At 58.7% G+C, this 15,359-nt stretch overlaps 1 protein-coding gene across 11 annotated transcripts in view; it reads left to right on the plus strand.

Annotated features, from left to right (window-relative positions):
* The first annotated feature begins 3,914 nt into the window (after positions 1–3,914).
* EMID1 (EMI domain containing 1) overlaps positions 3,915–15,359 on the plus strand; it is a 44,358-nt gene continuing 32,913 nt past the window's right edge. For 7 of the 11 annotated variants that reach the window (XM_045081501.1, XM_013063460.2, XM_004766492.3 and 4 more), the window contains exons 1-3: positions 3,916–4,094; positions 10,509–10,622; positions 11,099–11,202. In XM_045081501.1, the coding sequence (XP_044937436.1) occupies positions 3,994–4,094; positions 10,509–10,622; positions 11,099–11,202 (319 nt within the window). In that variant the 5' untranslated portion in view covers positions 3,916–3,993. Of the gene's footprint in view, positions 4,095–10,508; positions 10,623–11,098; positions 11,203–15,359 lie in introns of all 11 variants that reach the window. The other 4 variants (XM_045081502.1, XM_013063461.2, XM_004766491.3 and 1 more) reach the window with 2 other exon arrangements.

Here is a 15,359-nt window from a genome sequence, read left to right on the forward strand (position 1 = left end):
CTCCTCTCGAGGATTCCTGAGGACGGCAGAAGGCCCTCTTGCAGCCCTAATTTATGATTTTCTGACAGCTTCCTTCCTACCATTCCCTTCTAGCCTCAGACCCAGCTCTGTGAGGAAGGAGTGAGCTGGGTGGGAACAGCAGCTCCATGGAGCATAAATAACTTGGCCAGGCAGCTGCAGGCTCTTGGGGGGGTTGAGGGAGCGAGGGCAGCACCCCCCTCTCTGGCCCCATGGGATGTCCTAGCCTCTGGGACAGAGGGGCAACAGGGCCAGGCCTCCAGATCAAAGGCACAGAAAGCGGACATTGTTCCCCAACCTGGAAACTCTTGGGGAAGGTCTAGCCCTCTGGGCCTGCCCTTTGTCTGGGCAGAAGCTTTGAAGGCCACTGACATTTACCCGGGCCCCTTCCCTTTCATGACACCCCAGGCAGTGCCGGGGCTGGAGGCCCGGGCCTCTCAGGGGCTGCTACACAGCTCTGTGGGCACCCCTTAGCCCCCAGCCCACTGGAGCTCCTTCCTCACTTCCAGAATTTGGACAAGGTGGGTACAGATCAGGTGGGGTTCCTGGTCTCAGCCCATCTGGTATGCAAACAGAGCTGATAATCATGCCCACCCCCCACCCTGGAGACACCAGCAGAGAAAAGGGGTCCTCAGCACAGGCTCCAAGTGGGGGTTCACAGGGAAGGGAGCCTGCGGCCCAGGTTTATTTGCTATGAGGATAGCATTTCCTGTTTGGACCAGGCCGAGTGGACGTGTCGGTGAATCCACACCAGAAGGGCTGCGTTTCCCGGACCCCATGGCCTGCTCCAAGAGGGGGTGTGTGTGTGTGTCCCCGCGTCCTGTGTGGTCCACACGTGTGTGCCCACATGTTTTCTCTCACCTCACCAGCTCCCAAACAGGCATCAAATCTGAGCCAAGTCCTGTTTTTCCCTAGAGCTCCACTGTGGGACTCAACTGGCATGCTCACATGACCCGGCACCCCTCCCTCCCTGGCCCTCCTCAGGTGAGCCGCACACCTGGGGATACTAAGGCGGCCTCACTGGGGACCGAGAGGAGGACAGGAGACAATGCAAGCAAAATGCTTAGCACAGCTCCTGGCACACAGTCAGCACTCGGTAACGGAAGCCATGCTCTTACTGGCGGTCGTGGTCCGGTCTTGGCAGCAGATAGGACCCAGCCCTGAGGGAGGAGGCCCCGCCCACAGGGACAGCCAACAGTCCCCTCTCCTCTCTGCCTCAGCAAACACTGAAACCTCAAATGACCAAGCCCCAGGTCCCTGCAGCATTTCCTGCCCTCCCTGCGCAGGGAGGAAAGAGGACCAGAAAACAGGATGACATTTCCCAGGAAAGTGTGTGCTTAAAGCGGGGGCTTTCAGAAGGCCATGCCCCCAGGACCTCCACATGGAGATCCAGATCTTTCACACTTGCCCAGAAGCTAACTCCTGAGCCAAAGGGATCTCGAAAATCTCCAACAGCTTGTTCTTTCAGGCCGGGAAGTGAGATTCAGAGAGGGGAGGTGACTTATCCCAGGTCACACAGCTCCCAGTGGTTGCTCTGGAATGGGCGGGGGGGGGTGTTTGACACTAGGCAGGGACCCCCAGACAGCACCACCAGGAGCTTATAGGAGACCCCAGGAGATCCCAGCCTCAGACAGGACAGGACCAAATGTGGATAACACCTTTTCCTGGAAGGATCCCTTGTTCAAATTTCCCTTTTTAGAGAGGGTTCTCTTGCTGGAGAAGTCCTGTGGTGGCCTGCAGCTCCCATGAACTTGGTGGCAGTAATCGAGGACTGTGTATGCCAGTAATCACTGGACCAAATCTGTGGCAGTCCCCTCTTCCTGTGGCACCCAGCGGGGGTCCCAGCCATCTAACATGCCCTTCCAGGCACTCTGTCGAACAGAAGCCAGTGCCCATCCCTTCTCCTTCCTTCAGAGTTGCCTTCCAAAGTGCCCTTTGGGGAGATGGTTTTTCATCCTCCTCACTTACCCAGGGCTTGGTGGGGCTGGGATTCTCTCAGGAGGTGGCCCCTTGGGAATGACCAGTCATGGGGGGATGAAGTCACTGATCTCATGGCAAAACCAAGGGCTAACCAGGGAGGCACCAAGCTGTGTTTTGGGAGGTCAGACAGCCAGCATAAAGTTGGTGTCCCAAAATTGCACACGGAAGGGAGGGAGGCAGCTCCCCAAGGGAGCAAATTTGATGCTGTGATGATGTCTTTGGAGGAAGTGGGGCACGCTCGGGGGGCCATGTGAAGCAGGGGACAGTGGATGCCCCGGCATGGCCACGACATCGAATGGCCCACCACATGAGGAAGGTGCAGCTGTCCTTACAAAGAGAAACTGAGGCTGGAGAGGGGTAGGACTTGCCCAAGCTAACTGGGGCAAAGACAGCAGAGCAGGGTTTGAACCTAGTTCTTACTACCTGTCCCCTTGGGGGGGGGGCAGCTCCCTCTATATTGGCACCACCCTGCTTAGGCACAGAATCTGGTGCTGCCCAGCCCTGGTAAGTCCCAGGGGTCCGTGCCAGGGAGGCAGGGGCTGGCACATCCTTCCTGCTGGAGTGTTTCTAGTAGAGATCCTGGGTCTGGGTCTGGGTCTGAACAAGCCACAGCAGGATCCTGAAGGGCAGGCCCCTGGTGTGCTGCCAAGCTGGGCAGGGGGTTCCCCAGCCCAGGACTGCCTGCTGCATGTCAATCTAGGCAGAAGAGAAGGTTAGAGACTGTCCTGAGATTTTGGAGAGGTCATCTCTAATGACAGCTGTGGTTCCTCCCCAGAAGCACACACACCTACCACAGACATCCATCGCACACGTGCACACAGGCATCACACATATACCAGAAACACCCATCAAACTAGCACATGCTCACATCACACATATACACACTCCTCCATCACACACACACACATCGTGCACACACACACACTTGTATACACCTTTGAGGGATTCACACCTGTCTCCCCAGAAGCTCACCCATGTACCCCAGATAAAGAAACTCCACTCTAAGCCAGTCCTTATCTTGTTACAGATGGGGAACTGAGGCCCAGACTGACAAGCTACCTGCCCTCTTCCCTAATTGTCATTAAGAGCTGACCCTGCTTTGGCACATCTGGCTGGCTCAGGTCATGATCTCCGGTTGATAAGATCAAATCCAGCTACGGGATCTGAGCTCGGTGTGGAGCCTGCTTGAGATTCTCTCTCTTTCCCTCTGCTCCCCTACCCTCTCGCACCCGGGTCCAAAAAAGAGCTGACCTCTCTGAAGTCACAAGGTATGAGTTCAAACCCTGGCTCTTCCAAACCACTGGCAGACTACGCCTCTCTGTGCCTCAGTTTCTCCATTTGTAAAATGTCAGTAAGAGTGGAGACACAGCAGGGGCTTCTCCTGGCAGGGGCAGCCACGAGTGCCTGGGCCTCAGTTTACTTCTCTGTGTAATGGGAATGATTGTGCCCACCTCGCCTAGAGTGGTTTGAAGATTAAACGGAGACAGGATGTGAAGCGGACGCGAGGTGCCCTGCACACAGTGGCGCTCACTGCTCAGGAAGCCTTTGTTGCATGCAGGGCTAGGGGATGAGGGCCCTGGCATCATTCATTAGTCCAGGGGTGGCGGCACTGGGTCCGGGCTCAGCTCCCCGGCCTGAAGCACGTGAGAGGGCACCTCAGAACTGGTCCCCTGGCCCCCAAACGGTCATGCGGCGAAGGGCGCCGGGCTCAGGTGGGCACCTGGCGGGCCTCCCGGCGGGGGCGCCCGGCCCCCCGGGGCTCCTTCCGGGTTGGCAGCGGCCGTGCAGAGGGCGGGGGGCCGCGCCGCGGGGCCGGGCGAGGCCGGGAACGCGCGCCCCCGCCCGGCGCCCGCCTCCCGCCCGCCCTCCGGTCGCTGCGCTGGGAACCGGGCTCCGCGCGTCGCGTCGGGGGAGGCAGGCGGCGCGGGCGGGCGGGGACGGCGGGCTGGGGGCGGCGACGGCGAGGGGCCGCGCGCGGAGGGCGCCGGGCGCAGCATGGGCGGCCCGCGGGCCTGGGCGCTGCTCTGCCTCGGGCTCCTGCTCCCGGGAGGCAGCGCCGCGTGGAGCGTCGGGGGAGCTCCGTTCTCCGGACGCAGGTAAGGGTCGCCTCCCACCACCTCTGTGCCCTGCCAGCCCCGGGGCCGGGACTCCACGCACCCCTCCCCACCCCCCGCAAACCTCCCTCAACCTCCGTGCAAGCCAAGGATTGGGAAGGGGACCTGGTGCCAGCCGGATGGGAGGAGAGACCTGGGCCAGCCCCGCTATCTGGAGGAGGCTCCCGGCAGTGCGGGGGTCCCCGACTCCGTGTGACTGAGCCGGCATTCCCCTCCAGACTCCCCCACCGCCCCCACCACTTCACCTCCAGAGCCCCAGAGGTGGGGGAAGGGGAACAACGAGGGAGAAGCCCGCCTCCTGGGACTTCCATCGCCCTAGCTCAAGGGCCCCCTTCCCTGCACGCAGGAAAAGCCCAGCACATCCCCCAGCTGACCCTTGGGGACCCCCCTCCCTTTTCCCTTCTCTCGGCTTTTTTTAGTACCCCGGCTATTTATTTCCCTCGGAGGAAGAAGACTGGGGTGGAATTTCACAGATCTGTGGGTCAGTGGCCACCCCAGGGACCTGGCATTTTAATCAGAGACTGGAGAGAGCATTCTGTATTCCTGCTGCTGTTTCTGGAGCTGGGAACATTCTCTCTGTTGGTGTTTGTGGAGTATCTCCCCAGGGAGGAGCCCCTTATTTGCAACGTGGTCATGAATCCTTCAAGGATTGAGTAAGGTAGGAAGCACTGTCCCCATTTAGCAGATGAGCAAACTGAGACCCCGGAGAATTAACATAATTGTCTGGGTTCATGGGCCATTAATGGAAGTGTTGGGATTCGAATCTGTGTCTTTCCGGCCATGATAACAGCGTTTGAACCTGTCCCCTGTCCTGGTTGCAGCCCCTACCCCTGCTGGGGTCCCCTCTCAAAGGCCAGCCATTTGTTTGAGGCAGACAATGCGGAGTAGCCAGACCGCTTCAGGCCTTTTCATCCCATTCAAAGGCCTTCCTGGGGCCCCCACCCCCTAGGGCCTCAATTCTTTAATTCTTTTCAGAAATTCCCTTTCGCAGTGGTCAGGGGCCAGCATGCCCTTGCTGGGCTAGCAAGAGCAGGTGACATGGCTAGGGCTGGAGGGCAGAGGTGGTGGCATCATAGCAGGCATCCCAGACAGAAGCAGGCAGGTGGCCCATATCACAGCTACTCCCACCTCCTGCATGCTGACCACAGCTGACCTGGGCTGGGCATAATTACCTGCACCCACCACCTCCAGAATCTTCCCAACTGCCATGGAGGCAAGCATTTTGATGATCTCCCTTTCACGGAAGAGGAAGCTGAGGCTCAGAAGGATAGGACCTGCCCAGGGCATGAATGTGAACCCCCAGGATCCTAGGTGCTAAGATAACCAAGACCCTAAATTCGAATTTCCAGTGTCGGGCTCAGGATGATGGTGGAGAGGGTTTAAGGTCCAGACTGCCCTCCAGCCAGTCGTGGGCAGGGCTTCCCAGCCTGGGCTTCTCACCCACCAGGGCTTCCTGGGTGGGAGCAAGATGGTGACCCTGGGCAGGTAGCTGGTGGTCACTGGGAATTGTCATGCCATCTGTTCACAGAAGGCTCACAGTGGCCTAGCATCACCAAAGCCCTACAGGCAATGCCATTGTTCCCATTTTACAGATCAGAATGGGACCCAGAGAGGGAAAGCGGCACCTCAATCCCAGCCAGCCAGTTTCCCAATCCCATGTCCTTGGCACCCTAGGAGAAGGTGTCAGTTGGTGGGTCTGGGAAAGGTTTGCAGCTTGAGGTTAGGAGTCCTGGCTCTGGTCCTCACTCAGTGTGTGACCCCAGACAGGTCACCTCATTGCCCTGGTTCTCCTTTTCCTCAGTGTTACCCTCTCCTCCCCTTCTCCCTGGCCCACTGGCCTGTTCTGAGGGGGGATGGTCCACCCCAGGAGGAACGAATAGTGGTTCACGCTATCACGGACATGAGGTGGAGGAAGGGACCCGTAGCTGGAGGAATCCGTGGTCCTCAACTGCCGGGACCTCCCCTTGTGGCCATGTCCCAGCATTGTTGGAGATAGCATGGGGACGTCACACACCATCAGACCTCCCAGCCCAGCACCCCAGGCGCCCCTTGGCAGCCAAGGGATTAGAGGCAGAAAAGAGGCTTTGTGCCTGGGGAGGGGGAGGCCTGGGAAGGCATCCAATGGGGCTGCCCCAGCCCCAGGAATGTGGCAAGACTTTGAGACCCCCAGAACCAGGGTGCCTGGGGGCTGTGCAGAGCTGCCTTGGCTCACCCTTGCCCCTCTGTATGTCCCCCAGTCCCTGCTGCGGCTGTTCCCGACAGCACTGTGGTTCTCTAATAGAAGCCATCACCAGTGTCCCAGGCCACTTCCTCCTGCAGGGTGGGCCTCCTTGGGGCAAGTCCTAGAATCAAGGAGAGGGGAGAATTCTCTTCCCCAGCCCCTTTCCCGGGAGCTCAAATCCCAGCTCTGCACCCACGTGGGTGACCTCGCCATGTGACTTCTCTTGGAGCCTCAGGGTGCCCCCCGTATTAAATGCAGAGCCTGGCAATCTCTATCCCAAAGTCAAGGCAAAAACCTTGGATGGAAGGTACTGTGCTGAGGTATCTCGGGGAAGCCGCTGGACCCCGGCTGTGGGCTGTGGGGCATGAGCCCCAGTCCAAGAACCACAGCTCTTTGCGCTGGGCTATGTGGCTATGTGGTGTGTGTGAAATCCTGCTGTCCCCATCTGCAGATGGACAAAGTGAGGCACTGAGAGAGTCAGGGCCTTGTCCAAGGTCACCGAGCTAGGAAGTAGCAGGGCCAGGACTAGAACTTTGCCTCCAGAGTGGGGTTCTGGCTCTAATCACCCTGCCCCCACTTCATATGTCTCCTTTCTTTCCTCTTCTTTTCATAACGGCCCTTGGCCCCTGGCCCGCTTGGCTGCCTCCTGCAATTAGCGCTATCACTGTTCCGGATCACAGCCCTGGGCCCCGCAGAGACAAAGTCCCCTGGGCCCCCATGGCAGGGACTGGAGGGCAAATGAGAGGGGGGCCCTCGTGGGGGCAGCCGGTGCCAGGCTGAGCTGGTCTGGCCTGTTTTCTCTCCTCCGGCAGCCTCTGGGGGCCTGGGAGGTGCTGAGTGGGCACGAGTGGCAAGCCCAGAAGGGAAGTGCCGCTTTCTCCCAGCCCCTGCCCTAGCTCTATCCCACAGACTCAGCATCGGGGGCTCCCGGGCACCTTCTCACTGACCACGTCCCGTCCCAGGAGACAGGGTCCACAGGGGCAGCAGGATTGTAGGCCGGCTTCCAAGTACTGCATCCATCTCCAGGAACCTGGGTCATGGCTCCCCTGCCCAGGCCCACTCTCTGCTCTTGATCATTCGGTCATTCAGCAAACGTCCTAAGCACCCTCAGGCTGAGCCCTGTCATGGCTTGGCCCCTGCCAGTGCCCTCTGTCAGCATCCACAGGGAAGGGAAGAGCTCAGGGCTGCTGAAAGGGACCCCTGGAGGTGCCCACCCCTCCTTGCAGGACCAGTCAGTCTGGGCTCACAGGGCAATGAGGAGCCATGGCGGACGGTGGACTCAGAGCAGGCAGTGGCCACATTAAGTCTGTGCTTTAGAAGGACCTCCTTCCTGCTGCCCGGGTGGAAAATTTACAGGGGATCCGGGCTAGGGCTCTGCAGAAGAACTTAGATTTATCCAGAGAACAGTGCGGGCTGGGGTCTTCCAAGGTCAGGGAGGGGCGGGCTGTGGTTTTGGTGATTCCCCACACCCCAGGGAAGGGGCCAGGGGCTGACCTTGGACCCCATATATCCTGACTATCCCCCTCTGGCTAGTCAGCAACCAGCTCCATATCTCCCAAGCAGGAGATTCAAGCAAACTCAAGGTCATGAGAAATAAATCAGGGAGCCAGGCAGTGACCCACCTGGGGGCAATTTTAATTAAGAAAGAAGAAGAAAATTGTTTTCTCTAGCTCCCACTCCCCGGGAAAAGGGGGCAGATCAGACAACTGTGGGCAGTCCCAGGCGCACCTCCCCAAGCGCAGTTCAGGGTGTGGGCACGAAGGGAGGGGTGTGCGCTTGTGTGCGGGTGAGGGCATATGGCCCTGTGTCTGTAGATGCCCTCAGGAAGCCCCCTCCCAAAACTTGCACTCTGAGTTTGATGCATTTTTCTGGAGACGAGCTGCAACTGACGTCACTTTCTCAAAGGGGCTTATGCCCCCACCCCTCGCCAAGCAAACAAAACTCCAGTTTCAAAAAGCACAGCTCCAGGGACCCAGGGGATCTAAAGGATGGGGGGCCTTTTTGAAATGTATTTATTTAACTTTTAAAATCCCCACCTGCTCATTAGAAGAAAAGTTGCCAGCCAGAGGTTAAGAGGGTGGACTCTAGGATCAGATGGACCTCAGCTCAGCCATGACCATGTTGTTCATCTTGGGTGCCTGGGGCACATCCCAGACCCCAGAGTCTCTGTCTTCCCATCTGTAAAGTGGTGCTCATAATTGGCATGTGAAAGGCCCTGGCCCCAGTTCCTGGTGTGCAGCAAGCATGATAACCTAAGGCTGCTGTTAGTGCAGGGGACAGAGCAGATGGAGAGCCCCTTCCTGCCCCCAGAGGGGGCCATTTGCTGCAAGCCTGTGATTTTTCCTACCTTTGTGCACATGTATCTATGAATATGCGTATAGTCTTTGGGCATCCTCATTTGAATAGAAACGCAATCGTTCTCCTCCTGTTGCATTTTTCCCTTAAGCAGACACAGTGGTCTGCGTGTGGAGAACTTGCGCTCTAGCTCAGCATTGGGTTTTCTAGGTCTAGGGGTCCCGCGGCTGTTTAGGCGGTTCCTGATTTTGCATCTTTCCCAACAGCACTGTAGCAAGCGCCTGTCACCTCTCACATGGGGTGGCTGGCCACGGGCTGGGTGGAGCTTCTGCCAGGTCATTGGTCTAAACAGAGCCATCCCTTTTCCCCCTTTGCCTTTGGCTGGGCTGTTCCTGCTTCCCAGACTGGTTCCAGGGTGACCAGACAGGGAGGGGACTTCCCCAGGGTCCCACAGGGTGTTAGATGGCAGGTACCCGCCAAGGACATTGTCCTCTGGGTGGGCCAGGATAGGGGGTGGGACAGCAGCCAGGAGACTGATTTTGGTGGCAGCAGATGCCTCTGTGATGGCCGGAACATTCCAGGCGCTCAGCAGCCCTCAGCCTGCACAGGGTCACGGGCCCTGCATTTTTTGCTGGGGCTGGAAAAGGAGGCACTGTTTTAGGTGACCCTTTGCAGCCTGAGCCCGCCACTCCACCAGAGTTTTCCTTTGTGACCTCAAGCCTGGGGTCAGCAGGTTCCCAGGTTGGGGCCTTTACAGAACCACAGACCATGGCTCAGGAGATGGGGAGGAAACAGAAGCTGAGGTCTCTGGCATGGAGTCAGGATCCAGGGTGGGCCATCCACATTCCTGGGTGCAAATCTGCCTCTACCATGCGCCAGGTCTGGGACAGGGACAGTTGTCTTCCCCTCCCCTCTGTAAAATGTGGGGAGGTGCCGGCCTGGCTCACCAAGAAGATGAATGTAAATACCCTTAGCATACAGTAGGTGCTCAATATATGCGGTGCATACAGTAGTTGCTTGATATATGCAGCACAACTATGATTATTAATCGGCATTTGGAGAAGTCGGTCCTCCATGCTTGGGACATCTGGGTGTTCCACAGAGGGGACCCAAGGATAAGACAGACGGCCTCTCTTCTGTCATGCCAGGGGAGGGAGAGGGCAGACATGAATTGCCAGCTGCATTCAGCCTGATGGGGATACAGAGTGCTGCAGGATCCAGGCAGAGGGCCATCATTATGTTAGGGTAGGTGGAGATGGGAAAGGACAGGGGAGAGGTGACAGCACAGTAGGGCTTTGAAGCTCGGAGGTAACAAGTGGGGAAGTAGAGGCAGGGTGCTCCAGGCAGTGGGCCCAGTGTGAGGAAAGGCCCGGAGGTGCAGGATCCCAGCAGGTGTGAGCACTGGTGTACTGAGCATGAAGGTGAACAAGGGAAGGATAAGGCCAGGCTTCCATTTTAGGGCACTCCTTCTTGGGAGCCACTGAGGGGCAGGACAGAAGGGCTGCTGCTGATGTCCGGGTGGGCGGCAGGAGGTATTGGTGACCTGGATGGGCTGCGGGGGGAGAGAAGTGATATTGAGAAAGGAGAGGTTGGGCAAAGATACCTTGCTCCTGTCCTGTGCCCCGCAGCTCATTCCCTGAGCCCTTCCGAGTGCCCCCAGCACAGCTGCCCCCTCCAGGGCTCTGGATTCACCCCCAGCCACAGTGCCCCCAAGACTCCCACTGGGGCCCAAAGGACTCTGGGAGTTCAGGGGTCTCTCCGCCTAGAGGCTCAGGGGCTCCTGGAGAGAACCTGGACCTCCTCATTCACCCCCCCCACCTTGGGTCCTGGGCAGGGGCTGTGCACAGCACCCGAGCTTGCTCACTGTGGGTCTGTTTCAGGAATTGGTGCTCCTACGTGGTGACCCGGACCATCTCGTGCCATGTGCAAAATGGCACCTACCTTCAGCGAGTGCTGCAGAATTGCCCTTGGCCCATGAGCTGCCCGGGGAGCAGGTGAGCAAGACCCCAGTGACTCAGAAGCCGGTGGCATTCCAGGTGGGGGCACAGCATGAACAGAGGCCTGGTCACAGTCCAGCATCAGAAGCGCAGGGCAAGGCTGGGATCCCGATGGCGGGTGGAGTAAAGGGAACATCAGCACCTCGCCTTCTGCTCCTGGGGCACCTGGAAGGCTTCCTGGAGGAAGGAGTCCACCAGTTACCCACATGCATTTGCTTGGTGAGGCTTCACTTCTGGGGACAGGCCAGCTTGCAGGGACTCCCTGTCCAGTTAGGATCTGGATCCCACCCCCCGCAACCTGGGGAGTTAGGAGGGATTGGAGGGGCTGAATCCCAGAATATAGCCAGAGAGAGGCTCCAGAGGGGCCCAGAGGTGGCAGAGGACCCGGACATTGTCCTCATGGACATCCAGGTGAGCAGGAAAGGCAGCAGAAGACTCTGTCTGAGTTTGGCTCCCTGGCCCCCTTCTTTCAGCTATAGAACCGTGGTGAGACCCTCGTACAAGGTGATGTACAAGACGGTGACCGCGCGTGAGTGGAGATGCTGTCCCGGGCACTTGGGGGTGAATTGCGAGGAAGGTAGGACCCCCTGAGGGACAGGCCAGGTGCCCTCCTTCGGGTGCGCGGGTGGGAGCGGTCAACCCTTGCGGGTCAGAGCCACCCTTGCTGGCTGCCCCCCAGGTGTGGACCCGCCTCCCTCCTGGGGGACCCTCAGGAGCTCTGGAGAAATTCCATACATGCCCTGGAGCTCACATCTTGAGTCACTCCATCCCAGGTCTTTCCTCCAAACTCAGGGGAAAACCCATATGGACGTGTCCATTGGCGATCCTCCCAGCTCTCAGAAGCAAAGCACCGCTTAGGTCCGGGCTGGCATGGTTGGGATGCTTGTATCCATCCCACAGGTGAAGAAACCCGGGCTCCGGGAAGTGGTGGGTGTACAGTTGCTAAGTGGCAGTCAGGGTCCGAGGGATGGGCATACCACGCTTAGTGCATGTCCCAGGCACAGGAGGGGGGCACTTTTACCCCGGGGCCCTCCTCTGCAGGCCACACGTGTGGCTCAGGGCTAAGCGCCCAGCACCCCAGTACTCCCAGAGGACACAGCCCAGGCCTCCCCATGCTGTGGCCACATGCTTACCTGGAGAGCCCTCTCCAGGCCACCTGCCTCTCTGCTAAGCAGACCAGGTGGCTCCTGCCCTCGATGCCTACCTGAACTCAGAGAAAGACTTTGGTCACCAAGGGCTGTGTTCCCACAATGGCCCTCCAGAGGACAGACCAGCCTGGAACCAGCCCAAGAAGCAATCCCGTAGGCACCTCAGTGAAAGGGGGCCGTTTGGAGCCCCCAAAGCAGCCTCAGTAGTAGCAAGACCTATTCTGATTCCATGAATGCGTGAGACATGGCCTCTGGCTCAGGAGGACATGATGCTAACAGAAATCACCAGTCTTGAAAGATACCCAAGCTTCACCTCCCCGGGACCCTATGAGAGTTCTGGCTCACAGACCAGAGGCCCAGAGATGTAGAGTCCCATACCCAGAGTACCCCCGGTGTGGGGCAGAGCTCACCACAAAGTGGGGTGGGGAGGGGGCCTGGCAGGTTTCCTTGTGGGACTGGGGGGTCCCCAGTTCTGGTGGGGTGGCTAGAGGAGCAGGGGAGCTGCCCGATCGCCAGTAGGAGTCCTGGACTGAGAGGAGACCACCAGGCCTATGTGGGAAGGCAGTCGTGATGGAGAACCAGGTATGAGACCCTCCCCTCCATGCTGGGAGAAAGCAAGGCTGAAGGGCCCAGGGGGCAGGAGGAGAGCCAGCCAGGAGGGCCTGCTGCCAAAGAGGCTACAGAGGAGCTTGGGGGGCAGGGAGGGTGAATCCCCAGAGTGTGGGGGCCACCTGGGCCTAGTAGGCCTGCCCAGACAAAGGCTGCTCTATCCCTGGCTTCCCTCTCAAGGGCAGAACTTCCCAGGTCCACGAGGCCATTGTGGAGCTGGTGACGGTGGGGGATAGGTGGGGGCAGAGCCCGCCCTTGATTCCCACAGCTGGAGGCGGTTCATCCAGAAGCCACGATCAGGGCTGAGGGCTCTGATGATGGCATGGTGGGTGTGCAAGGCAGGCAGGGCTGGGCCACCCCTGACATCTACCATCTCCCTCGCAGTGTCTCCAGGTCCCAGCCTGGGCCGGGAGTATCCAGGGCTTCATGGGCCAGGCCAGATCTGCTACACCCCAGCTGTGTGGCCTTGGGCTGGGGACTCCCCATGCATTGTGCAAGCCATTGTGCAAGGGCTGGGGAATAGGGAGGCTGCAGAGCCGGTGGCCCTGGTGTCATGCCCACTCAAAGGGAGGGGCACCCTCTCTAAAGAGCACCACGCGGCCGTGCGCTCTTGCAGAGCCCGCACAATAAGCCTCAGTGTTCTCACCTGTGGAATGGGCATGATACTAGAGTCTGCTTCCCAGGGATGTCTTGAGGATGAAATAAATACACAGTAAAGACCTTGTTGGTGGCCTGCCTGCCCGGGGTAGGCATAATGTGATGATGGATGGGACAGGAGGGGCCTCTCCCAAACCCATACAGTGAGAGCTGAGTAAAGGGATGCTCGGGCCTGGATATTCTAGAAAACTGCTCTACTAGCAGCCCTGGGAATGGGGGTGGGGAAGTGTGGGGCATTGCAGGCCCATCCCAGGCCCTGCCCTTCCTCTGACAGCTGGGCTGAGCTCCCCACCTGTTTCCCCTGCTGGTGACTGACCTCGTAGTCTGCCCAGCACTGGGACATGGACCTGGGACCACAGAGCTGTGTCACCAGAGCAGCCTCGGTGGCCTGAAGAAGGAGAGAGAGGACCCCTCATTCCAGAATCCAGACCTAGATCAGCTGTGCTCCACCTCTCTGAATCTTGTCTCTATCTGGAAGTCACTTGGTATTGAAAAATGCCCACGTTTAATACGAGCACCAGAGACTCAGGCCTTGAACCTTTGGCGCCCGTGCTGGGGATTCTGTGATGGCTCTCTGGGACTGTCCTGCTTCCGACCTCTGAGACCACGCTTCTCGTCAGCTGCTCAGCGGGCAGGCCCCTGCATGCTTCCCCACCCCCATTCCCAGGGCCTTAGTCTCCAGAATCTTCATTCCTTCACAGCTCTTAGCCCTGGTTTTCCCATGTGCGGAATGGGAATGTTCACTCTGATGATGAGCAGGGATGTTCTCTGATGTTCACGACAACCTGGGAGGAAAAGACTGGAATGGGCCCCATTTTGCAGATAGGGAAACCAAGGCTCAGAAAGGTGAATGGACTGACCTGGAGTCACTCAGCACGGAAAGAGCCAGGATCAGGACCTGCCTAGACAAGCCTCTATTAGTGTATCCAGGCCTTGGGAAGCGGGGACTAGATGGCGGGGAGGGAGCCAGGCTGAGGTCTCACCTAGCTGCCCGCTCCCACTAGAACACAGTTGAGGAAGGGCCAAGGCCAGGATGTATTAAATCTGCTGGTCCTGACCCCCTGGTGGGCTCTGCTGAGGGCAGGGCTGCTGTGACCTCCCTGTGATCCTGCCTCTGGGGCGAGTCCCAGCAGACAGATCAGCCCCAATGTCCAATGATGAAAGTGAGGCTCAGAGAGGGTATAGGTCTCAGCCAAGGTCACACTTACTAGTAAGCTCCGTAGCTGGGATTCTCAGAGCAGAGCCAGGGCTCTGACTTGAGGTCTGCAGTATACCAACCCCCTATCTGACCCTCCCACTGTCAAATTGATGAGGGGAAGGAAAGCGTCCCCTGTCTGCCACGCCCAGCACTGTGACTCATACTCACCGGCGTCATGCTATCGTGTTTCGGTGCAGAAGGTCCAAATGTAGAAATTGAGGCTGGGACACGGAAACGCTGTGCTCAGGGTCACATCCAGATTCAAAGTCCATCCGTATGACCGGAGCCAGGAGTTTTCCTGTGCAGCAGCCCCAGCCAGGGACTCCCAGGGCAGGGCACTCAGTCTGTTGGCGCAACCCTGAGACTGGCGGAAGCCCACCCAGACAGAAAGATAGAGGAGCTCCCTCCCCCTCCTCTCCCATGGGATCCCTTGGAGTCAGACAACCTCTGTCGGCCCCTCGATGTCCCACTGTCCTTAGCACACATGTCCCTTCCCCATCCAGGGACCCCCGCAGCTCTTGTCATCTGTGGTGGGGAACCAGAGAAGGAAGAAGTTTGCCTGAGGTCACACAGCACAAAACCTTCAGAATAGAAGGGAGGTTGTGGCCCAGGCCTTTCCTGGGCACCGGGACTGTCCGCATCTCCAACCCTAACTGGTTACAAGGTCAGGTTTATGTTTCACTCTGAGGATTCGGGATCTCCTGGGGGCTCAATGCTGCATGAACCTGCCCATGTCTGCCACCCCTCTGCTCCACTCCCATCTGGAAGACCTGGAGGCCCCCATTTCCTGACTCCCTGCCAGCCCATCCTCCACCCCCGGCCAGTGCTGCCCTCTCCAAGCTCCTGGGCGCGCCAGTGCTGTGCTCCAGCCCTGCCCTCCCTTCATCTCAGCCCCGGCCCACACTGGCCCTCTCTCCCACCATACAGCCCAGGTAGCAGCTGTCCCCTTTGCCTGCGATCTCCTTGGAGCCACTACCTGGCTATGATGTCCCCCATCCTGCTGCACTGCTCCTGTCTCCCCAGCACCAAACCTACTAATGGGAACCTCATTTTACACTGAAGAGAGGGCCAGGCCAGACACAGACTGAGGCTTCCCAGAGACCGCTGGAGGGAACTCAGAGC

This window comes from Mustela putorius, unplaced genomic scaffold, assembly GCF_011764305.1.
Source record: "Mustela putorius furo isolate JIRA1106 unplaced genomic scaffold, ASM1176430v1.1 tig00000578_pilon_pilon_pilon, whole genome shotgun sequence".
Classification (NCBI taxonomy): Eukaryota; Metazoa; Chordata; class Mammalia; order Carnivora; family Mustelidae; genus Mustela; species Mustela putorius.